At 46.3% G+C, this 25,662-nt stretch overlaps 1 protein-coding gene across 4 annotated transcripts in view; it reads left to right on the top strand.

The window, feature by feature from the left end:
- Positions 1–25,662, top strand: part of LOC124519210 (general transcription factor II-I repeat domain-containing protein 2B) — a 50,478-nt gene that overhangs the window by 6,812 nt on the left and 18,004 nt on the right. For 3 of the 4 annotated variants that reach the window (XM_047089307.1, XM_047089309.1, XM_047089310.1), the window contains exons 2-9: positions 2,411–2,514; positions 11,536–11,674; positions 14,147–14,266; positions 17,112–17,295; positions 17,458–17,486; positions 19,471–19,525; positions 19,860–19,903; positions 23,090–23,167. In XM_047089307.1, coding sequence (XP_046945263.1) covers positions 2,416–2,514; positions 11,536–11,674; positions 14,147–14,266; positions 17,112–17,295; positions 17,458–17,486; positions 19,471–19,525; positions 19,860–19,903; positions 23,090–23,167 — 748 coding nt within the window. In that variant the 5' untranslated portion in view covers positions 2,411–2,415. Of the gene's footprint in view, positions 1–2,410; positions 2,515–6,155; positions 6,333–11,535; positions 11,675–14,146; positions 14,267–17,111; positions 17,296–17,457; positions 17,487–19,470; positions 19,526–19,859; positions 19,904–23,089; positions 23,168–25,662 lie in introns of those variants that run through there. The other variant, XM_047089308.1, reaches the window with a different exon arrangement.

Raw genomic sequence — 25,662 nt, 5'->3', positions numbered from 1 at the left:
GTACCTACTTCCATTATAAGATGGGACTCTGTTGTAGGAAAAGTTGTTTTTTTTTTTTAATGTTTATTTATTTATTTATTTATTTATTTTGAGAGAGAGAGAGAGAGAGCACATTTGGGAGCAGGAGAGGGGCAGAGAGAGGGAGAGAGAATCCCAAGCAGGTTCCTTGCCATCAGTGCAGAGCCCAATGTGAGGCTCTACCTCATGAACCATGAGATCATGACCTGAGTTGAAATCAAGAGTCAGATGGTTAACTGCCTGACCCCCGCCCCCACCCCCCTTACAGCTTTTTGTTTTGTTTTGTTTTTTTAGCTGACAACACTCTGTCAGATGGGATACAGAGCACTTGGAATTCTCATGTATTAGCAATAGGAACACAAAATAGTACAGCCACTTTAGAAAACTGTTTAGTCCTTTCCTATGAAGCTTAAAAAGCCTACTTCTCTTGGGGCGCCTGGGTGGCTCAGCCAGTTAAGCATTTGACTTCAGCTCAGGTCGTGATCTCACAGTTCATGAGCTTGAACCCCGCATCCAGCTCTCTGCTGACAGCATGGAACCTGCCTCTCTCTCCCTCTCTCTCTGCCTCTCCCCTGCATGTGTGTACATGCGCACTCTCTCTCAAAAAAAAAAAATTACAGATCTTACACTAAAAAGAATGAACTTTACATAAATTATACCTTAATTAAAAATTTTTTTAAATGACACGAACATTTCTTTCTTCTTTAATAACCAAAGATGTGAAATGTAATCCTACTAAGGATCTAGTATACAGCAATTATAAATAATTTGAAAATAAAAACTTTCCTTTATTTAAAAGGAAACTGCGAGTGATCCATTTTTTTGACCATTTTTTTGACCATTTTTTTCCCTTGCTAAATAAAATCTGCAGACATAAACAATGTTTGAGTTCAGAGATGAGTGCCCCACTTTGATTGCTTTATGCTCTGCTTCATTGAGAGACCTCTGTACTTGGAGGTTATTTTAAGCACATGGAACACCATGTCCTTTTTCATTTTACAAACCACCCACACATAAACAGTTTATAATTACAGACTTCTACTTGTTCTCAAAAATGGGTGTGATAACAAGAAGACAGTCAAAGGTTTTAGGATCATTATTTAAAAGCTTCAAATTGGGGGTGCCTGGGTGGCTCAGTCGGTTGAGCCTCCGACTTGGGCTCAGGTCATGATCTCACCGTTCATGAGTTCAAGCCCTGTGTCAGGCACTGTGCTGACACCTCAGAGCCTGGAGCCTCCTTCGGATTCTGTGTCTCGTTCTCTCTCTGCCCCTCCCCTGCTGTGCTCTCTTTCTCAAAAATAAATAAAAACATTTAAAAAAGAATACAAAAAAAATACAAGCCTCCAGTTGAAGTGTGTATATTTCCTCAGTCGCTCGTGGCCAGGTCATGCCTGGTATGAAGTCACATTCTATTTCATAATAGGGAGACTGATTTATAAAAAGTTTTAACCAAAAACATTTGCATCCTAATGGTTCTGCTAGTCTATGGTCTGTCTCAGGAAGAACATAAATCTAATTAAGGCATCCTCAAGTGTCTTCAGAGAATTTATTTATTATTATTTTCTTAATGTTTATTTTTGAGAGAGAGAGACAGAGCGTGAGCAGGGGAGGGGCAGAGAGAGAGAGGGAGACACAGAATCCGAAGCAGGCTCCAGGCTCCGAGCTGTCAGCACAGAACCGGACGCGGGGCTCGAACTCACAAACTGCGAGATCATGACCTAAACCAAAGTTAGACACTTAACCGACTGAGCCACACAGGCACCCCTATTTTAATTTATTTTATTTTATTTTATTTTATATTTTATATTTTATTTTATTTTATTTATTTTATATTTTATTTTATTTTATTTTTTTTATTCTATTCTATTTTATTTTATTTTACTTATTTTATATTTTATTTTATATTTTATTTTATTTTATTTTTTTATTCTATTCTATTTTATTTTATCTTATTTTATTTTATTTATTTTATATTTTATTTTATTTTATTTATTTTATATTTTATTGTATATTTTATTTTATTTTTTATTCTATTCTATTCTATTCTATTCTATTCTATTTTATTTTTAGTGTGTATTTATTTAGTTTGAGATAGAGAGCACAGGTGGGAAGAGGGGCAGAGAGTGAGGAGAGAGAGAATCCCAAGCAGGCTCCACACTGTCAGCATGGAGCCTGAAGTGGGGCTCGATCTTACGAACCATGAGAGCATGACCAGAGCCAAAATCAAGAGTTGGACTCTTCACCGACTCAGCCCCCTAGGCGCCCCGGTTTCTTCACCCATAAAGGGAGGTTGGAGCTAGGTCATCTGTGAGAACCGTCCCAGCTCTAGGTGCGTACTTAGAGGTCACTGTGGATTTCTACCACTCACTGTCTTGTTACTTCTCTTGGACAGGGATCATGGCCCACGTGGCGGTGTCTGCCCTGCCCATGGAGAACGAGGAGGCCTCAGAGAGCAGGATGGTGGTGACGTTCCTCGTGTCCGCTCTGGAGTCCATGGTGAGGCGGTCTGCGGTTCTGTACAATGTCCCCTAGTTGGACCACTGTCGAAATCCTAGAGCTGGGCCACACTCTGACGCTCGGCCGCAGTTCTGTACCCTGTCTGTGTAACCGTTACCCTCTGCGTAGAGGTCACGGGGTGGGCAGGTGATTTTAAAGCTGCTTCTTACGTGGTGGAAGTAATTCTGTCAATGTGAGCTTTCCGGATCTGAAAATTTAATGAAGGCACCTCTCTTCCCTTGTTTGGGAACGTTTCTGCTCTAAATTCAAAAGCGAACCAATAGGCTATTTCTGCACGTCTATTTAGGTCCGATGTGCAAAATGTACCTCGTGGGTAAAAACGTGGTGAGAAACGTGTATAACCTCAAAGTGTCTGATTGCAGGATACTTACCGATTAGAAAGGGAAAATCAGCACCTTAATAAAAGTGGAGAAACCTGAGAAACACCCCCTTTAATCAAGCGATCAGAGTGGACATCAGCAGTAATGGGACAGACCGACATCCCATGCCTCCCGACGTGACGCTCCAGGCGGGGGCTTCACCATTTCTGTGCCATTCCTGCCCAAAACGCATGCCGAATCTAATGGGGAAATACCAGGCAAGCCAAATTGAGGGACATTCTACAAAATGACTGGGCTGGACTTTTAATAAACGTCAATGTCACGAAAGACAAAGACTGGAGAACCATTTCAGATCGAAGGACAACTGAAGAGCCAGGACGTCATGTAGCAACTGTGACCCTGGGCTGGATCCTTGACCGGAAAAAAATAAATAGATTTATTCTTTTTCTATAAAGAACACTACTTTTTAAAAAATTTTTTAATGTTTATTTATTTTTGAGAGAGACAGAGAATGAGTAGGGGAGGGGCAGAGAGACAGGGACATAGAATCCAGAGCAGGCTCCAGGCTCGGAGCTGTCAGCACAGAGCCGGACATGGGGCTCGAACTCACAAACTGTGAGATCATGACCTGAGCCAATGTCAGACGCTTAACAGACTGAGCCACCCAAGTGCCCCTCTATAAGGAACGTTATTGGGTCTGGGCCCCTGGCTGGCTCAGTCTCAGGAGTATGCGACTCTTGATCTGGAGGTCGCAAGTTCAAGCCCCACATTGGGTGCAGAGATTACCTAAAAGTAAATAAACCTTTAGAAAAAGGATATTACGGAGTCAGCTGGCAAAATACCAAACACACACGAAGCTCCCTCTCATGCACACGTACATGTGCACACACACATGCGCTCACACCCCTAGAACCATCATATTTGAACTAGAAAACCAAATGTAAAGAGAAATTTTGAAAGTAACCCAAAGTAAACTGAATAATGGCCCCCAAGATGTCTGTGTCCTCACCCCCAGTGCCTGTGAATGTTCTTACTTGGCAAAAGGAACCTTACAGATGTGATTAAGTTAAGGATCTTGAGATAGGGACATTATCTTAGGTTATCTGAGGGTAGATAGATAAAACTTTATAAAAAAAAACTTGGAATAAATTTTAAAAGAAAGCGTCAGTGTCTGTTTGAAGAACAAACTAGAAATGTTTTACTCAAGAACTGACCATCTTCCTTCCCTTGACAAATGTTCATAAAGTGCCTTCCACGTCTGGGCCCTTTTTTAGGCACTGGGGCCACAAGCTTTTTGAAAAGACAGATAAGGTCCTCCTCAGACGATCCCATGTCCTATTTGGGGAGACAGATGATAAACAAATTCCATGTGGATGTTTATATTGGTAAAGATAATAAATAACAAAAACAGAGGGTCAGGAAACACTTGGAGCGAGAACAAGTGGTTATGGCGGGGTGATCTGGGGGAGATTCTGTGGGCAGTTGCCTTTTATGGAAAGACGTGGATGAAGTGAAGAAGTAGGCCAGGCCGGTATCCAGCGGCAGAGTGCTCGGTGAGAACAGCTTGTGCAAAGGCCCCGAGGTGGAAACAGGTGTGGTATTTTGGAGGGGCATCAAGAAGTCCAGTAACGCTGCAGCAGGGGGAGGAAAGGAGAGGTGGCCAGAGGTAAGATTAACAAGGCACCAGGTGGCCGGATCATGTAGAGCTCTGGGCTTCTCTCCTCAGTGCTCTGGGAAGCCACTGGAATGTTCTGAGTGAAGGAATCGTTTGGGGGAGTGGTTCCAACGGGAGTGGACTAGGCTGGAAATGGTGGAGGTGGGGAGAAGTGATGGCTCCAGAAGGGTCTGTGGAGTTGACAGGACTTAGCGATGGGTTGGACGTGAGCCGTGAGGTTTTCTTGGGGAAAAAAAAATCAAGAGTATTTTTCATATTGTGATAAGGTATATAAAGATCACAAAATTTACTGGTTTCACCACTTTTAAGCGCATAGTTCAAGGGCATGAAATGCAACCGCATTGATGTGCTGCTGTGGTCACTGTCCCTCTCCAGAGTTTTCCGTCTTCCTCAATCGAAACTCTGTCCTCATTAAACAAAATTACTCCCCATCCATCCTTCCCCTAACCCTATGGAAATCAAGGAGAGTTGTGTTGTTGTTGTTGTTGTTGTTAAGATTTTGTTTTTAAGGGGCGCCTGGGTGGCTCAGTTGGATGAACCTCTGACTCTTGATTTCGGCTCACGTCATGATCTCACGGTTCATGAGTTTGAACCCCACCTTGGGCTCTGTGCTGACAGTGCGGAGCCTGCTTGGGATTCTCTCTCTCCTTCTCTCTCTGTCCCTCCCATGTGCTTGCTCTCTCTCTCTCTCTCTCTCTCTCTCTCTCAAAATAAGTAAAATAAACTTTAAAAAAATTATTTTAAAAGATTTTATTTTTAGGCAATCTCTACCGCCAATGTGAGGCTCGAACTCACAACTCTGAGATCCAAGAGTCACATGCTCCACCAACTGAGCCAGTCAGGCGCCCCTGATTTTTTATATAATACACTTTTATTTAGGAATACTTCGTTTTCATTTTTATTTTGAGAGAGAGCATGCACGCGCAAGCAGGGATAAGGGGCAGAGGGAGAGAGAATCCCAAGTAGGCTCAGACCAGAGCCCGACGCGGGGCTCAATCCCACGACCCTGGGAAATGACCTGAGCCGAACTCAAAAGTCAGACGCTCAACCGACTGAGCCACCCAGGTACCCCTGTTTAGAAATACTTTAAAGATGTACAGAAAAGTTGCAGAGTGAGAGATCTCCCACGTGCCCCTCACCTATCACTTACCTAACTACGGCACATTTGTCCAGATTGATAGATCAGTATTGGTACGTCACTACTAGCCAGCTCTCATACTTTCCTCGATTTTCATCAGCATTGTTTTGTTTTGTTTTTTTTAACATGTTATTGTTTTTTAATTTTTTTTAACATTTATTTATTTTTTGAGAGACAGAGAGGGATAGAGTGTGAGTGGGAATGGGACAGAGAGAGGGGGAGACACAGAATTGGAAGCAGGCTCCAGGCTCCGAGCTGTCAGCACAGAGCCCGATGTGGGGCTCGAACTCACGAACTGCGAGATCAGGACCTGAGCTGAAGTCAGATGCTTAACCGACTGACCCCCCCAGGCGCCCCAAGATTTTACTATTTTTAAGCGATCTCTACACCCAATTTGGGGCTCAAACTCACAACCTTGAGATCAATACTCACACGCTCATCCTTTCTCTGTCCAAGGTCCACCGGTGGCACCACATTCCTTCCGGTCATCAGGTCTCCTTAGGCGCCTCTCATCTGTGACAACTTCCCAGTCTTCCCTTGTGTTCCATGACCTTGACAGTTTAGAAGAGGACTGGTCAGGCCTTATATCGAGTCTCTGTCAATCTGGGTTTCTCTGAGGTTTCACCTCCTGTTCGGACGGGGTTTTGGAAAGAAGACCACAGAGGTGAGATCCACCCCCCAACCCCATCACATCGTATCGGGGCGCACGACATCACCGTGACCCGTCGCTGGTGGGGCTCACCTCGGTCTCTTGGTCAAGGCGGTGTGATGGTTAACTTTATGTGTCGACCTGACCGGGCCACGGAATGCCCATTATTTCTGGGGGTGTCCGTGAGGGTGTTTCAGGAAGAGATTAGCACTTGAATTGCCGGGCAGAGCAAAGCAGGTGGCCCTCCCCACCATGGGTGGGCGTCACCCAGCCCGTGGAGAGCCCGAATAGAACAGAAACTCAGAGGAATGGTCCAGTCCCCTCTCTGTCCGACTGCTCGAGCGGGGACATCCATCTTCTGCCCTTGCCCTTCTGGCTCTCGGGCCTTTGGACTCAGAGTTGAATCTATACCGTCAGCTCTCGGGCTCTCAGAACTTAGAACTGCCCCTCTTGCGTCTGCAGCTTGTGGACGGCCCGTCATGGGACTTCTCAGCCTCCGTAATCACATGAGCCAATTCCTTATAAGGACCCGCACATTAGCGAAAGAGAGAGACAGAGAGAAAGAGAGATCGATTATCTCCTATTAGGTCTCTCGAGAGAATCCTAACACAAGTAGTGTCTGCTATGTTTCTTCATCATACAGTCACTGTATTTCCCCCTCCATGTCTGGTTCTTGGGAAGCAGGTCACAAAGTCCAGCCCACGACTGATGATCCTCATAATGGGAAGGTGTCATGGCCTCTGTCATGGTGCTGGTGGGAGTATGAGCCCTGCTGAAATGTTACCTGTAATATGTTTGAAGAAGCTGACAAGAACTGGGGGGCGCTGGGGTGGCTCAGTCGGTTGGGCATCTGACTTCTGCTCAGGTCATGATCCCAAGGTCGTGGAATTGAGCCCTATATCAGGCTTGGCATTGAGTGTGGAGCCCACTTGGAATTCTCTCTCTCTTTCCCTCTCTCTCTCTCTCTCTCTCTGTCTGCCCCTCCCCCCCCACACTCTATGTGTCAAAAATAAATACATATTTTTTTTAAATGAGTGACTCTAGGGGCACCTGGGTGGCTCAGTCAGTTAAGCATCCCACTTCTACTCAGGTCATGATCTCACGGCTCGTGAGTTCGAGCCCTGTGTTGGGCTCTGTGCTGACAGCTCAGAGCCTGGAACCTGCTTCATAGTCTGTGTCTCCCTCTCTCTCTGCCCCTCCTCTGCTCACCCTCTGTCTTTCAAAAATAAATATTAAAAAAAAATTTGGGGGGGCGCCTGGGTGGCTGAGTCAGTTAAGCGTCTGACTTCAGCTCAGGTCAAGATCTCACGGTTTGTGAGTTCGAGCCCCGCGTCAAGCTCTGTGCTGACAGCTCAGAGCCTGGAGCCTGCTTCGGATTCTGTGTCTCCCCCTCTCTCTGCCCCTCCCCTGCTTGTGCTCTGTCTCTCAATAATAAATAAACATTTAAAAAAATTGTTTTTTAATGAACAACTCTACTGCATACCAGGTTCTCTATTTCAGATAGATTAAATGCCGAATGTCAGGTTCATTCGACACAAACACAGAGAGATTTGCCATGAAGCTAACAGAGCTTAAACTTCCTGCCCTCCTCTTGCAGTGGCCCCTCCCGTGGCTGTGGGAGAGCCCCAGCAATATGTGCATGTATGCATTTGCACAGATTTCTAGGTAAGATATTTTCTTTTTTTTTTTAATTTTTTTTTTTAACATTTATTTATTTTTGAGACAGAGAGAGACAGAGCATGAACGGGGGAGGGTCAGAGAGAGGGAGACACAGAATCTGAAACAGGCTCCAGGCTCTGAGCTGTCAGCACAGAGCCCGATACGGGGCTTGAACTCACAGACCGCAAGATCATGACCTGAGGTGAAGTCAGCCGCTTAACCGACTGAGCCACCTAGGTGCCCCTCTAGGTAAGATATTTTAACCACATCAGCTAAAACCACATCACTGTCTCCTGCTCTCACTTTCTCGCTGCCACAACCCCTGTATCCGTTTCCCGTTGCTGCTGTCATTAAGTCCCACAAACGTAGTGCCTTTAAACAACATGCATTTACTTCGGGGCACCTGGGTGGCTCAGTTGGTTGAGCGTCCGACTTCGGCAAAGGTCACGATCTCACAGTGTGAGTTCGAGCCCCCTGTCCGGCTCTGTGCTGACAGCTCAGAGCCTGGAGCCTGCTTAGGATTCTGTGACTCCCTCTCTCTCTGCCCCTAACCCACTGGCATTCTGTCTCTGTCTCTCTCAAAACTAAATAAACATTTTAAAAGAATTTAAAAAACAACAACAACATACACTTACTGTAAGGCAGTTCTAGAGGTCCGGAGGCAGGAAACGGGGTTTTATGGGGCTCGGATCAAAGGATCACGGAGCCTCCATTCCTCTTGGAGGCTTCCAAGGAGAATACGTGGCTTGCCTTTTCCAACTTCTGAAGGCTGCCCGCATTTCTTGACTCATGCTCCCTTCCAGCAAGGGTCCACTCTGCCCTCTGCTCCCCTTGTCACCTCTTCTTCTTCCTCCTGCCTCTGGCCCTTATCAAGAACGTGGTGACTGCATTCGGTCCGTCTGCATAGTCCAAGATAACCTTCCCCAAAACAATCACATCTGCAAAGTCCCTGTTGCCACGGGAGGGAATATATTCACAGGCTCTGGGGATTAGGATATGGACATCTTTGGGGGGACGTTATTGTGCCTCCCAGGATCCCCTGTGGCAGGGGATACTGGAGTGGACACAGGCACCTTCGGGGTCTCAAAAGGGGAAGCTCGGTTGCATATACATTTGGCTTTAGTTTAGCTTTTTAGGTGACTTGCTGTCATTTCTGTGTCGAGGTGAGCTATTGCTAGGGACCCCAGCATGGGAATGGTTTCCAGGAATATTCTTACGATCCAGTGGGTCCACTCACCCAATGATGGGACATCAAGGGGTATGTTACGACCTGAGGTCACCCTCTGGTGTGAATATGTACTCAACTCCAGAAGGATGTGGGGAGCAGAGGAAAAACGGGTCTTCAATGTGCAGAGCCAGAGGGGCCTGGGTGGCTCAGATGGTCGAACGTCTGACTCTTCGTTTTGATTCAGGTCATGATTCCAGGGTCATGGGATCGAGCCGCGCATCGGTCTCCGCACTGAGCGTGGAGCCTGATTAAGATTCTCTCCCTCCGCCCCTCTCCCCTGCTCATGCTTGTGCGCTCCCTCTCTCTCTCTCTTTCAAATGAATGAATGAGTGAATGAGTGAGTGAATCAATGAATGAATGAATGAAGCCAGAAGCTAGTCCTAGAAAATCCTTCCAGTCGTTAAATGGGTAAATTGTAAATAGGGGACTTGTTTCTCACTGATGCCTTCTCAAAACAGAACTCCTCTCTGGTCAAGAACAGACTGTCCACTGTAGCATCTGCAGTCATAAATACACCACACGTTCTTTTAAAATCTTTGGAAGGAATTGCACAAAGTAGAATTTTTCAGAATTCTTGTCTGTAGGGCATATAGCCTGTAGCACTGTGATGATAGCCGGCGTGTCTTACATAGGAATTTTCATGTTTTATGCATCCCCACCATCAATAATAAAAATGCAATCAACCATGTTGGAGGAAATATTAAGTTGTCTCTCTGTTCTCTCCATAGAAAATATGACAAAATTATTGTCACGAGAAGAGGCAATCAAAGAGTCTGTAGCCAAAAATGTAGGGGAAGAGGGCATGTTGGAGAGGCATGTCACTGGTAAAAATACTGCACCCAATTTCGACAAGCAACAAGCAATTCTCTGGCCCCAGTGTCCTGCAGTTCAACTCAGTTCTGACTCTTATCTCTCTGGAGAGAGTGTCAGATCCCACAGGTTAAGGGCTCAACCCTCCGAGGCCGCCCATCACTTCAGACAGTAACATCAAATCCAGGTTGCCAGCTGGGCTTCTGACCGATGGCTATAGATCGGAAGCTCCACAGCCCCCCACGTTGGGTTTGCTTGATGGGCTAGAGCAGCTCACAGAACCCAGAAGCATTTTACTTACTGGATTACTGGCTGATTACAAAAGGATGTAACTTAGGAACAGCCAGAAACAAGAGATGCAGAGGGCAAGGTAGGGGGAAGGGTGCGAAGCTGCCGTGTCCTCGCCCAGCTAGCCACTCTCCCTAAATCACCAAGTGTTTACCCACCCGGGAGCTCCGACTCTGTCCTTTTGGGTTTTTGTGGAAGCTTCATAATATAGGCACAGTTGATTACAACACTGGCCGCTAGAGATTGAAATTAACCCCTATCCCTCCTCTCCTTCCCAGAGGCCAGGGAAGCCACTCCTCCAATCACGCGGTCGGTTCCCCTGGCCACCAGCCCCATCAGGTGCCCACCTAGAGTTACCTCATCAACCTTGACCAAAGACACTTATTGCTGTCAGGAAATTCCAAGACTTTCAGGAGCTCTGTGCCAGAAACAGAATGGATGAAGACCAAATATGTATTTTTTAGGTGGCTAATAAAAATATGGCCTTCTCTGGGTTGTATGATGTTTATAGTATCTGCTTAGTGGATGCGTTTCATTTTTCTTTCCTGCGGGACTTTTCTTATTTAAAAAAATTTTTTTTACCTTTATTTATTTATTTTTTTGAGAGACAGAGAAAGAGCACCAGTGGGGAGGGGTAGAGAGAGAGACACACACACACACACACAATCCAAAGCAGGCTCCAGGCTCTGAGCTGTCAGCACAGAGCCAGACACAGGACTTGAACCCACAAACCATGAGATCATGACCTGAACCAAAATCGGACACTTAACCGACTGAGCCACCCAGGCGCCCCTGTATTTTTTTTTTAATTGAGTAATCTCTGTGCCTAACATGGGGCTCAAACTTACAACCCTGAGATCAAGAGTCTCATGCTTGAGGCACCTGGGCGGCTCAGTCAGTTGGGAGTCTAACTCTTGATTTTGGCTCAGGTCATGATCCCAGGGTCATGGAATCGAGCCTTGTGTTGGGCTCTGTGCTGTCAGTGCAGATCCCGCTTGGGATTCTCTCTCTCCGTCTCTCTCTGCCCCTCCTCTGCTTGCATTCTCTCTGTCTCTCAAAATAAACAAACATTAAAAAAAAAAAAAGTTGATGGCTTCAAAAAGGAAAGTTAAAAGAGTCTCGCGCTCTACCAACTGAGTCAGCCTGGCACTCCTATATTTTCTGCTTAAAGCAGACCCTCTGAGGCTCCGCAAAATCTGGTATATAATACTTCATTCTTTGTTTCTATTTCAGTGTAAAGAATTGGCCAAGTCCAAGGCAGAAGTGGCCTGCATCGCAATGTATGAGACAGACGTGTTTGTTGTTGGAACCGAGAAAGGACGTGCTTTTGTCAACGCCAGGACGGATTTACAGAAGGATTTTGCAAAATACTGTGGGTGTTAACAGTTTTATCCTTTGTATTCATGACTCTTAAAATACTTGCAGGGAAGACTTATGTAATGTTTTCTTTTACAACAGTCTCAGCAGGGGCACCTTGGTGGCTGTTGGGTGGTTAAGCGTCTGACTTCGGCTCAGGTCATGATCTTACGGCTTGTGGGTTCGAGCCCCGCATTGGGCTCGACAGCTCGGAGCCTGGAGCCTGCTTCAGAATCTGTGTCTGCCTCTCTCTCTGCCCCTGCCCTGCTCGTGCTCTCTCTCTGTCTATCTCTCTCTCTCAAAAATAAATATTAAAAAAACCCTTTTTTAAAAATAGCCTACACGTTATCCTGAAAATGGTTCTGATACGTCTCTTGACTTGGCATACCAGCGAATATCTGCTTAACACTGATAGGTCCAAGAAACATGGTCAGTGTATTTTGTACTTTGTCCTCAGAGGCACCCTGGTTTTATAAAATAAATTTGAGGAACATAGAGTAAATTGTCTTTGATTCCTAAAATAAACCCACATTAAAATAAATTCTTATTTTACTTGTTCCCAGAGGAAAGGGAATAAAAAAAACTCTGGGCTCCTCAGGTGGTCCATTGAGTTAATAACCATTTTCTCTTTTTTCGCTATGGGACCTTCAGAGCCTTTTGTCTTTTCTTTAATGTTTGTTTATTTTTGAGAGAGAGAGAGACAGAGTGCAAAGGGGGAGGGATGGAGAGAGAGACACACGCAGACTCGGAAGCAGGCTTCAGGCTCTGAGCTGTCACTACAGAGCCCCGTGTGGGGCTTGAACTCACGCACTGTGAGATCACGACCTGGGCTGCAGTCAGACGCTTGACTGACTGAGCCAACCAGTGCCCCTTTAGAGCTTTTAATGTGTTACAAGCGTCCAGCAGCTCTAGTGAGTGGATGTGGCCACGTGCAACAGAAACTAGTCTAGGATGTTAAAACCTACACCTTGTATAGCAACGGTCTCTACCATGGTAGGTCATCCACCTAGCACCTTAGTATTTTCTGGAACCAAGAAAAAAAACAAAACCCACCAAAGTTATGAGAGGATGTAATGTCATTAGGACTGTGGAGAGAGACAGCGGATGAATATAGCTGTAGATGTTTCCAAGGGTCGTCAGAGGGAATGGGAACATGAATAAATATTTACATATGTCCAGATCATTGGTATGTATGTGAGGGAGAGAGGGATTGGTTGATTCAGATTGGTTTCCAAGACCAAAATTATAGTCTCCACAATCAGGAAGATAGATTCAAATATGAAGCAATCTTTAAATAATACAGTAAGTGTATAATGGATGAACAGGAAGGGTGTCCTCAACTCATTAATGTCAGTTGCCAGATGGATGTCTAATCGTTGAGATTTAATTACAGACTGTTTCAAGTTTCCCAGTTGCATACTCATGTTTCAGATATAGGGCTATTCATACTTTCTATTTCTTCGGTGCCCATTTCAGTAAACTTTATTTTCAACTTTATTGTTTTTTAAAAAAATTTTGGATGTCTATTTATTTTTGAGAGGGAGAGACACAGAGTACGAGTGGGGGAGAGGCAGAGAGAAAGAGAGGGAGACACAGAACCCGAAGCAGGCTCCAGGCTCTGAGCTGTCAACACAGAGCCCGACGCGGAGCTTGAGCTCATGAACTGTAAGATCACGACCTAAGCCGAAGTCAGATGCTTAATACACTGAGCCACCCACACGCCCCTCAACTTTATTTTTAACTTGTTCATTTCATGTACGTTGTCGAATCTGTTGGGGAAAAAAATGGTTTATAGTATTTGCTTTGTAATTTTAATGTCTGTGTTGATGTCTCTACTTTTGTCACGGTGAAGGTCCTCCTATGGTCACTTTCAGACCGTATAGCAAATAACATTTTTGTTATCATTTCCTTTGAACTACTACTATTCCCTCTGTGTTGAATTATTTATAGTTCTTTATCAACAGATTCATTTCAGAGGTGACCACCATGTTATACTATCCTGTTCATCATAAATACCCTTTCTTGGGGCGTTTGGGTGGCTCAGTCAGTTGAACGTCCCAGCGTCAGCTCAGGTCATGATCCCATGGTCTGTGAGTTCGAGCCCCACGTCGGGCTCTGTGCTGACAGCTCAGAGCCCGGAGCCTGCTTCGGATTCTGTGTCTCCCTCTCTCTCTACCCCTCCCCCACTCATGCTCTGTCTCTCTCTCTCAAAAATAAATAAACATTAAAATGTTTTTTTTTAATGTTTATAAAAAAATCTTGTTTTAGGGGCACCTGGCTACCTTAGTCGGTAGGACATGTGAGTCTTGATCTTGGGGGTCATGTGTTTGAGTCCCATGTTGGGGGTAGTTTACTTATAAAAAAAAAAGATCTTGTTTTATGTTTATCCATTTCCCCCTCTTTCCGGTATAATACCAGAAGCGTAGACATTGCGGGAATGTTCGGAACAAGCGCTTGAAGACTGACTGTGCCTGTTGCTTGTTTACAGGCATTGCCGAAGGGGTGCGTGAGGCCAGATCCCCATGTCCTGCGAACGGGATGCAGATCGATTCAGGAGAAACAGAAATACTCAGAAAAGCAGTTGAGGACTATTTCTGCTTTTGTTACGGTAAAGTTCACGTCACCCATTAGGATCGGCATAGGTCACTAAGGAGCTGGAGTGTTACAGATCACTTTATTGGTGTGACTGTTTAGATGCCGCTAACATTTAAAACTCTACATTCTCCTTAAGCCAAGAGCCAGGTCTTCAGGACCAGAGGGCGCCTTGAAGAAGACAGCTTGATCTCCGCTGGTCCACAGAAACCTCTGATTGATCAGCCTTCATTCTTCATTCTTTGCTTCCATTTGAGGGAGCCCCCACTGCAAGGCCAACGCAATTGTACCTGACCCTTGAACCATGCAGGGGTTGGGACACCCACCCCCACTGCAGTCGAAAATCCATATCTAATCTTTGACTCCCCCAGAACTCAGCTAATAATAGCCTACTGTTGACTGGAAGCCTTACTGGTAACAAAAATAGTCCATTATTACCTCTTTCGTATGTCATACGTATTACACAATGAATTTCTGCAATACATTAAGCTAGAGGAAAGAGTTATTAAGAAAATTGTCAGGAAGAAGGGCATCTGGCTGGCTCAGTCGGTGGAGCGCGTGACTCTTGATCTGGGCGTTGTAAGTTCGAGCCCCACAACAGGCGTAGAGATTACTTGAAAAAACAAATTCTTAAAAAAAAAAAAAAAAAGAAACAAAATCATAAGGAAGAGAAAATACATGTGTAGTATCATGATGTGTTTATTGAAAAAAGTCTATGTATACGTGGACTTGAGCAGCTCAAACTTGTGTTGTTCAAGGCTGAACTATATTAAAGACATTCGCTGCTGGTTCAGGCACCAACCTCAACCTCATCAGTCTCTCCGTGTACTCATGTCTTTTTTTTTTTTAATGTTTATTTATTTTTGAGAGAGAGAGAGAGAGAGAGCACGTGAACAGGGGAAGGACAGAGAGAGAGGGAGACACAGAATCCGAGGCAGGCTCCAGGCTCCGAGCTGTCAGCACAGAACCCGACATGGGGCTCGAACCCACGAACTGTGAGATCATGACCTGAGCTGAAGTCGGACACTTACCTGATGGAGCCAGCCAGGCATCCCTCCATCTACTCATGTCTTCCACAGGCATTAAGAGGGATTTTTCTTAAGTTTATTTATTTATTTAATATAATCTCTACACCCAATGTGGGGCTCAAACTCATGACCCCAAGATCAGGGTCACATGCTCCATCGAGTGAGCCAGCCAGGCACCCCAAGATAAGGATTTTTTTTAATACCTATGCAGAATTTTATCTCCTTTTATTATTAAAAAAATTTTTTTTAACATGTATTTATTTTTGAGAGACCAAGAGAGACAGAGCACAAGTCGGGGAGGGGCAGAGAGAGAAGGGGACACAGAATCTGAAACAGGCTCCAGGCTCTGAGCTGTCAGCACAGAGCCCGATGCGGGCTCGAACCCACGAACCGTGAGATCATAACCAGAGCCAAAGTCACACACTTAACTCACTGAGCCACCCAGGTGTCCCCTATTATTTTTTTTATTTGAGAGAGAGAGAGAGAGAGAAAGAGAGAGAGAGAGAACATGTGCATACACAGGGACAAAGGCCAGAGGGGTAAAGAGAAAGAGAGAGAGACAGAGAGATTGAGAGATAGAATCCCAAGCAGGCTGTACATTCAGCACAGAGCCTGACGAGGGGCTCCACCCCTCAACCCTGGGATCGTGACCTAAACTGAAATCAAGAGTCAGATGCTTAACCGACTGAGCCACCCAGGCGCCCCCTGGGTGGCTTAGTAGGTTAAGCATCTGACTCTTGATCTAGGCTCAGGTCACAGTCTCACAGTTCATGGGATTGAGCCCCAAGTTGGGCTGTGTGTTGACAGTGTGGAGCCTGCTTGGGATTCTCTCTCTCAATCTCCCTGTCTCTCTCTCCGCCCCCTCCCCCTGCTCTCGTGTGCCTGTTCTCTCTCTCTCTCTCTCTCAACACAAATAAACGTTAAAAAATAAAATAAAATCTTAAAAAAGAAAAACTGGGTAACTCAATAACCATACAGGCATTGGGCTTAGTTGTGACACAAGCGCCTGCCTTAGCCTCTCAGAGTCCTGTCACTTTTAGAGAGCGTCACACGTTTATGGGACCTGCAGGTCCCTGTGAGCATTTGACTGTGGGGGACCTCGAGCCTAGGGGATCTCAGAGTCTCAGGCTACGCTTCTGAGAGAAATGGGGCTCCTGCACCTGGGGGCTGGCCAGCCAGCGCAGCACGACTGACCCGGCCCCAAGATGGTGACCCAAGGCCACGTTGACTCCGTAACTTCTCCACAGGCAAGTTGGCCTGAGTTGTGCAGAGCCACATAGGGTCCTTGTGGACCTTCGGGTGGGGGCTCTCATCCTCTTTGGGCACTGAGTAACCGTGGGGCGCCCTCTGCTGCCCTGGGTGCACCACCTACAACCGAATGGAGAAGACCTGTTATTTCCTCTTTCTTATGTGAAGATGTAAAGTAAAACGTCTCATAAGCTTTTCCTGTGGCCCTTTGGGAGTTCTATTAACAGGTTATATAGGACTAGGATGCTTCAGCTCTTACTGTGGCTTCAAAGCCGGGCATTGCCACCTGTGTTTCTTTCTTTTTTTGTTTGTTTTAAAGTGTATTTATTTATTTTGAGATGGGGGGGAGGGGCAGAGAGAAAGGGAGAGGGACCCCCCAGCAGACTCCGAGCTGTCAACACAGAGCCCGACGGGGAGTTCGATCTCACGAACTGCAAATCATGACCTGAGCCGAAACCAAAAGTCAGACGTTCAACCGACTGAGCTACCCAGGCGCCCCAGCACCTGTGTTTCTTTATTGCACTGAATGCAGCTGACAGGTAGGGTTTATGTTCGTACCATCTAACGATATCTCCCCTCTTCTAGGCAAAGCCTTGGGGACCACAGCGATGGTGCCTGTTCCATATGAGAAGATTCTGAGGGACCCAGCAGCCGTGGTTGTGGAGGGGCTTCCAGAAGGAGTGGCCTTTCAGCACCCCGAGAACTATGGTCTCACCACCCTGAAATGGATTTTGGAGAACAAAGCGGGGATTTCATTCATCATAAACAGGTGGCAGGCTCTATCCCCCTCATAAAGCCTAGTTCATTTGAGGATAAATTGACAGCTTAATTTCAATTTGTATGTTAATTGTGTCCTCTTACACTTAGAAGTTGGTTATTCAAATGTTTAATCTGTCTTTCATGTCGGGTAATAGTATCGGTTTTCTTGCAGACCTTTCCTAGGTCCAGCGAATCAGCTCGGTAAGTGACAGCTTCTCATAATCGGTGACTGCCCTTGGCTACTAAGCCAGTCCTGCTTTTCTTTAAAAAAAATTTTTTTTGTTTTAATGTTTCCTTTATTTTTGAGAGACTGAGAGAGACAGAGTGCAAGCGGGGGAGGGGCAGAGAGAGAGGGGGAGACACAGAATCCAAAGCAAGCTCCAGGCTCTGAGCTGTCCGCACAGAGCCCGACGCGGGGCTCGAACCCACAAGCTGTGAGTTCATGACCTGAGCTAAAGTCAGATGCTTAACCGACTGAGCTACCCAGGCACCCCTCCAGCCCTGCTTTTCTTACTTGAAATGCAAGTCTGGTACATTCTTTTTTTTTTTTTTTAATTTTTTTTTTCAATGTTTATTTATTTTTGGGACAGAGAGAGACAGAGCATGAACGGGGGAGGGGCAGAGAGAGAGGGAGACACAGAATCGGAAACAGGCTCCAGGCTCTGAGCCATCAGCCCAGAGCCTGACGCGGGGCTCGAACTCCCTGACCGCGAGATCGTGACCTGGCTGAAGTCGGACGCTTAACCGACTGCGCCACCCAGGCGCCCCCAAGTCTGGTACATTCTAAAGCTTGTGTGTCTCTTGCCTGCTCACCATGGAGGAAGTAACTTCTGGCACCCCGGGGTGGGGGGGCCGTACTTCTTGTGGGGTGCTCAGCTCAGGGAAGGACACACCCCGACAAGAGCTGAAGGGATTCTGCTCCCAGGTCTCAAGCCAGCAAGCTCCCACAGCCAAGCTCCTAGGTCTCAAGCCGGCAAGCTCCTACTGCCCACAGAGGACAGTAGGCCTATCTTGTCCTCAAGTCCAGGGTCATGAGGATGCTGGGTCACTTGATAGTCCTTTGACCCCCAGCCACAGGCCGGGCATCGTTGGGTTCGGGAGTGGATGGAGGAGGTATGGCCATTTCTCGTGCTTCTGAGACTCACGGTCTAGAAGGAGCAAGGCTGTCCAACAGAGAACCAGGGGTGACCCGAGGTCTCCCCAGGATGCCCGGCGGAAATCCCCGGGAGTCCCGGGGAGGGTTTAGAGTTGTATGATCAAAGGGGCTTTGTGGAGCCACCGGGTGGCTCTCAAGCCGAGCAGGGTCTCAACACATTGCTTCTGCCGGGAGGCCCATCCACGTGCCCAGGCAGAAAGCAACGTGGATGGGTGTTTGAGGCCGAGTTTGAGAACCCGGGGCCCTTCGTAATCTCCTCAATTTATGACGACGAACGGACCAAAAGAATAGCAATTTTTCCAGACGCGTTTAGAGATCCACCTCTGCCCACTTCTTATTTTCCCAGATTATTAATCTGGAACATAGCTGGAAACTGTGGGCCGTACCTGTCCTGGAGAGACCAGGTCTGTCTAAGAGGGTGCTGTGCTGAGACTACCTAGGTACAGAGACAGGATGTCCAGAGAGGGGTGGGCACAGTTCACGAGGCGCACGCGGGAGCGCACAGGGCTTGGGCTGCTCACAGAGCCAACCAAGTCCGTTTCCAGAGCAATGGAACGTTCCCAGAATTCCCTAGCTTATGTTGAAGGGGAGACCTGAGGGGGAGGGGCGGCGGGTGACTGGGTGACCATTGCCCCAGACGGCTTGTATTTTCATCATAGAACAGTAATAGCCACACCCGCTAATTCATTGCTTCCGGCATACCCGGCATTGTTCTGCGTTCTTTGCACGTTTTAATTGATCCTCACCCAACCACCATTTTCAGATGAGGAAACTGAGGCCCAGGAAGGTTTAGTGGCTTGCTGGAGGTCGCTGTGGCCCCTGTCTACTCCTCAGCCCCCACTCTGCCCACACACACGGCGCGAGGACACGGGGGCCGCTTTGAATTGGTCTCTCCCCACTACTATTCTGTAAAGGCCTGGAGCTGGAGTTCTGTTCTCTCTGTATTTACTTTCACGTTACGTGCCTTCGAATGGTGTCATTTTCAAGGTGCAGAAAGGGGCTAGTGTGTGTCTTTTTACTCCTGCACAGGTGGGTCTTTGGTGGTCACGGATGCTAAGAGATCGGTGACGTCACCAAGTGAAAGGTAAGGGAAATAAAAAAATCCACGTCTAACCCCAGAGTGTTAGTTTTTAGACCATGGAAAGTTTCCCTTGTTTTGTTATATATTCTTTATTCAAAAGGATGTTTGAGGTTTTAAGACTATGTTCAATGGACTCCTTTAATGGTATAACAGATTATTAAGAACATTAATGTTACATGAACGACTTAGTTTTGCGTTGAGCTGGATGGCGGGCAGGGGAGGTAGGACGGTGTGGAGATCTGGAGATTGGGGGGTTTGAGTACAGTGCATCCGGATCCCCGTGGTCACGTCTCACCCCGGCCAGCTTGTCTTGACAAGGGTTCCCTTCTCCTTGCAGCTGTGGCCCCATCAGTGTGAAAACTGAACCCATGGAAGATTCAGGTACGTACACGGATGCTTATAGAATCAAGTATTTGGCAGATTATCATTTGACCCCTTTCTTTTGTTTTACTTCTAAAACGTGGACTTGCAGTAAACTAAGAATGGGGGGCAGGGCGCTTCCTCAACTTGGTTTTAAAAATCTACAAAAAGCCGAGTGAGAAGCTAGAACCTTTCCCACTGAGGTCAAGAACGAGGAAGGATGTCCCCTCTTGAACTTCCTTCCAGTGTTGTACTGAAAGTCCTTGCTAATGCAATAAGACAAGAAAAGGAAATATAGGGCACACAGATTGGGAATGATGAAATATAACTGCCTTTGTTCACAGATGACATGGTCATCTATATAGAAAATCCTGGGGAGCCTGGGTGGTGCAGTCGGTTGAGTGGCCGGCTCTTGATTTTGGCTCAGGTCATGATCTCACGGTTGTGGGATCGAGCCCCGCATCGGGTTCTGTGCTGAACGTGGAGTCTGCTTGAGCTTCTGTCTCTGTCCCTCCCCCTGATCACTCTCTCTCTTTCTCTCTCTCAAATAAAAATAAATGTTAAAAAAAAACCCAAAGAATTGACCAATGAAAGGGGTGGTGGTGACTAGGGCACTAAATAACCTCAATAGGGGCCTTATCCCTGCCTTCCCCCACTCCTTAAAGAAAGAAAAATGGCATTGATTAGAGGGGAAATGTTAAAAGGTCAAAAAAATGTTTTAGACGCAAATGCTTGAGGGATGGGAAAATCTTTGAAAGCATTAAAGGCGCAAAGATTAGAAAACTTAAAGTAACCAAGTACATAAAACCAAAACTCAAGGGGCGCCTGGGTGGCGCAGTCGGTTAAGCGTCCGACTTCAGCCAGGTCACGATCTCGCGGTCCGTGAGTTCGAGCCCCGCGTCAGGCTGATGGCTCAGAGCCTGGAACCTGTTTCCGATTCTGTGTCTCCCTCTCTCTCTGCCCCTCCCCCGTTCATGCTCTGTCTCTCTCTGTCCCAAAAATAAATAAACGTTGAAAAAAAATTTTTTTTTAATTAAAAAAAAAAAAAAAAAAAAAACCAAAACTCAAAATTCAAGTTAATAAAAATGAACACAAGCTGGGGTACCTGGCTGGCTCAGTCGGAGGAGTGTGTGACTCTTGATCTCAGGGTTGTGTGTTCGAGCCCCATGTTGGGCGTCGAGCTTACTTTAAAAAAAAAAAAAAGAAGAGCTGTGCAGTCGGTTAGGCGTCCGACTCTTGATTTCAGCTCAGGTCATGATTTCACGGTTCATGAGATGCAGCCCCCCATCAGGCTGTGTGCTGACAGCTCGGAGCCCCCTTGGGATTCTCTCTCTCCCTGCCCCTCCCCTGCTGGTGCTCACTCTCTCTCTCTCTCTCTCTCTCTCTCAAAATAAATAAACTTAAAAAAAAATAGGTCTCTTTTTGTCTTTAAGCTCTAAACTGAACCCGGGGCTTGAACTCACAACCCCGAGATCAAGAGCTGCACACTTTTCCGACTGAGCCAGCCAGGCACCACGAGGCCTCTTTTGTTGATGCTTCCTTTTGGAGATGTGGTTCAGTTTAGACAAAAATGTGCTCCCTACTAACATGACTCTCTACCTTGGATTTCATGATGCCGTTCAACTCGCTTCCAGCTGCCGGACGGCCCCTGAGAGCCTCATTTCTTGTGATATTTCTGCACCCCTTGCTACACAGAACAAGTGTCAAAATGGTTTTGAGTTTCAAATTTCTCTCTTTCTCTCTCTTTCTCCCCAAAACAAAGTGGCTTCAAACAATGACTAGTCTTTTTTTTTTTTAATGTTTATTTATTTTTGACAGAGAGAGAGACAGAGCACGAGTAGGGGAGAGGCAGAGAGAGGGAGACACAGAATCCGAAGCAGGCTCTAGGCTCTAAGCTGTCAGCACAGAGCCCGACGCGGGGCTTGAACCCACAAACTGTGAGATCATGACCTGAGCCAAAGTCAGATGGATGCTTAACTGACTGAGCCACCCAAGCACCCCCAAACAATGATTAGTCTTTCTGGCAATTCCACACATTGGCCGGGCAGCTGTCTGCTCCCAGGTGACCTCGCTCCTGGGTCCGAGGCCGCTGGGAGAGCCTGGCCTCTGTCCGCTTGGTCTCACGTCCCCTGGGAGCCCGGACACGTTCACATGGCCACTCAGTTCCGAAGCAGCAGCTCGGATGCACCTGCACTCTTCAGGCCCCGGCTCGCGTCCTGTTGGCCAACGTCCCATTGGCCAAAGTGAGCCACGAGACGAGGCCCAGCTTTACAGGATGGAGAAGTAGCCTCTACTTCTAGAAAAGAGCAAGAGAGACATTGCAGACAGGCGTGCACACCGGGGTGGGAGAAACCTGTGGCTCACTTTGCAGGCTACCACACCTTTCCCTGGTGACGGCTTTTGGTTTCACTAACGTAGTTCCCCCAGGTTTTGAAATTTTGAAATTCATGTCATTGTCGTAGGTAAGATTACACGTAGCCACCGAGTGATGTATGGAAGGCTTGAATCACTGTATTGTACCCCAGAAACTGATACTACACTGTGTGTTAATTAACTGGAATTTAAATACAAGCTTTACAAAAAAGGGGGGCGCCTGGGTGACTCAGTCGCTTAAGTGTCTGACTTCGGCTCAGGTCATGATCTCGCGGTTTGTGAGTTCGAGCCCCGCGTCGGGCTCTGTGCTGACAGCTCAGAGCCTGGAGCCTGTTTCAGATTCTGTGTCTCCCCCTCTCTGCCCCTCCCCGCTCACTCTCTGTCTCTGTTTCTCAAAAATGAGTAAATGTCAAAAAATTAAGAAAAAAAAACTTAAAAAGTTGACATGTGCAAATGCATATCGCATTGGAGAAGAATATTTTACCGTATTTTGCATAAACGCACGTATGTACGAAGCCTCCTTGAAAAGGAAAATGTTCCCAAACTGGGAACCAGACCCTCTTCTTCCCTTCTTTCCCTCCCTCCCCCCTTCTGTTCCTTTCTACATCCTTCTCTCCTTCCTTCCTTCTTTCCTTTTATATTGATTTTACAGTGTTTTGGTTCTGTTACTTGTATTGTTATACGGGAAAGCCGACTGTTCAGTGTGTGAGCCCCACGTTGTTTTGCTGGCGATCACGTTGCCCTGTTCATCAAGGCAGAGCCTGGAACCGTCCCAGCCGGTCCTAGTTCTCTGTGGCCTAACACGCGATTTTATGATTTTCATTGCTTCCAAAGGCACGGCACTGAGAGCGACGGCTGTGTCAGTCAAGAAGGAGTCAGAAGATCCTAATTACTATTCGTATAATACACAAGGTAATCCCATTTTATTTTCATTTCCTTCCCCAAATGTTGTCTGTGACAGGAAGTTTTTTTGTCGTATTTTTAAAAATTAATTTGTTGTGAGAGAGAGGGAGATAGAGAATCCCAAGCCGACGCCACACTGTCCGCGCAAAGCCGGACGCGGGGCTTGACCTCACAAACCATGAGATTGCGACCTGAGCCGAAATCGAAGAGTCGGACGCTCCACCGGCTGAGCCACCCAGGCGCCCCCGAGATGAGAAATTTTAATTAGCCCCCATCTGGAAAACAGGCCGAAGCAATACGTTTACTGGGATGTAGCATACTGCCATTTAAAGTAAAGCATTTTATGGTTAGGAAATAGATCCGTGTTCAGCCTAAATCCGCATGCTTCGAGGCAAACGTGAAGACAGAGGTATCCTGGTGCGTTGTACTTGAGCTTGTCTGTTAAGTATTCTTATTTTGCATGTTCTAAAGTATGTCCCCCTAATCCTTTGCTGTCCTGTCTGTCCCCTAAGTTACTGAGAAAATATCGAAAGATCAAGACATTCAGGTACCCCGTTCTTAATAATATTTGCTTCATTGACATCATACAAGTTAAACGGCGGAATGGCAGACACTGATTAGCTGCTAGGCGGTCTATGCACTCGCCTGGCTTGGTCCTGTCCCCAGAGACCAGATCCCTGCCGGACCCCGGCGTGGTACCAGTTTGACGACGTGGTGTTGTGCGGGGACAGTTCTAAATCCTCGACCGAGACCAGATTTGAAGCGCTTCCTACAAAATCTTAATTTTGAAGTTTTCCTGCAGCATGACAGAGCTCTGTAACTTAGACACTTTTTTCAGAATACCTGGGTGGCTCAGTCAGTTGAGCCACCCCCTCCTGGTTTTGGCTCAGGTCATGATCTCAACGGTGCGTGAGTTCGAGCCCCGCGTTGGGCTGTGCGCTGACAGAGTGGAGCCTGCTTGGGATTCTCTCTCTCTTTTTCTTTCTATCTCTCTCTCTCTCTCTCGCTCTCTCAAAATAAACAAACCGCTTTTTTCAAAAACTCTGAAGACCAGTGAAAAAGTGTCCATTGTCGCAGCACCTGGGTGGCTCACTCGGTTGAGCATCCAACTTCGGCTCAGGTCACGATCTCACTGCTTGTGCGTTCAAGCCCCACATCGGGCTCTGTGCTGACAGCTCAGAGCCTGGAGCCTGCTTCCGATTCTGTGTCTCCTTCTCTCTCTGCCCCTCCCCCACTCACACTCTCTCTCTCTCTCTCTCTCTCTTTCTCAAAAATAAATAAACATTAAAAAAAATTTTTTTTAAATAAAATACTTAAGGGGCGCCTGGGTGGCTCAGTCAGTTAAGCAGCCAACTTTGGCTCAAGTCATGCTCTCATAGTTTGTGGGTTCGAGCCCCGTGTCGGGCTCTTTGCTGACAGCCCAGAGCCTGGAGGAGCCTGCTTCAGATTCTCTGTCTCCCTCTGTCTCTGCCCGTCCCCCACTTGCGTGCTGTCTCTCAAAAATAAATACACATTAAAAAAATGTTAACACTTAAGAAAAAAATTAACCAAAGAATTGCAAGACTTGTACACTGAAAACTATAAAACGTTGTTTAAAAAATTAAAGGAGATCTAAATAAACGGAAAGATATTCTGTGTTCATGGACTGGAAGACTTCCTTAAGATTGTTATGGAAATTCAAGGAACCCGGAATAGCCAAAACAATCTTGAAAAAGAACCGAGTCAGAAGACCCACATTTCCCGATTTCAAAACCTACTGCAAAAGCTACAGTTATCGACTGTGGTCCTGGCATAAGGTTAGACAGTGGATATTCAGTGGAGTAGATTTGAGAGTGCAGAAATAAACCCCTATCTTTGTAGCTACTTGATTTTCAACAAGGGTGCCAAAACAATTCACTGGGGAAAGAATAGTCTTTTCAAAAAAATGGTACTAGAATAACCAGATTTCTACATACAGAAAGATCCATTCGGACCTCTACCTCACACCATATACAAAAACTAACTCAAAATGGGTCAAAGACCTAAATGTAAGAGTTAAAAATTCTCATGCACTTAGAACTCCTAGACGCAGATGGTTGTGACCTTGGATTAGATAATGGTTTCTTAGCTAGAGCAGCCAAAGGAAAAAAATAAATTAAACTCCATTAAAATTAAAAACTTGTACTTCAAAGAACTCTATCAAAAAAGGAAAAAGGCCACCAATGGAATTAGAGGAAATGTTTGCAAGTTCTATATCAGATGAAGATATCATATCCAGAATAAGAACTGTTTTAACTGAACGACGAAAATGCAAGTTATGCTATTTAAAATGGAAAACGGGGTGCTGGCTGGCTCAGTCAGTGGAGCATGTGACTCTTGATCACGGGCTTGTGAGTTCAAGCCTCACATTGGGTGTAGAGATTACTTAAAAATAAAATCTTGAGGGGCGCCTGGGTGGCTCAGTCAGTTAAGCGTCTGACTTCGGCTCAGGTCACGATCTCACGGTGCGCGAATTCGAGCCCCAC

This window comes from Lynx rufus, unplaced genomic scaffold (assembly GCF_022079265.1).
Source record: "Lynx rufus isolate CCGP_SWC_20201006 ecotype Redwood Valley unplaced genomic scaffold, mLynRuf1.p SCAF_27, whole genome shotgun sequence".
Taxonomy (NCBI): domain Eukaryota; kingdom Metazoa; phylum Chordata; class Mammalia; order Carnivora; family Felidae; genus Lynx; species Lynx rufus.
Note: the sequence above shows the minus strand (reverse complement) of the source record. Positions and strands in the feature narration are given on the sequence as shown.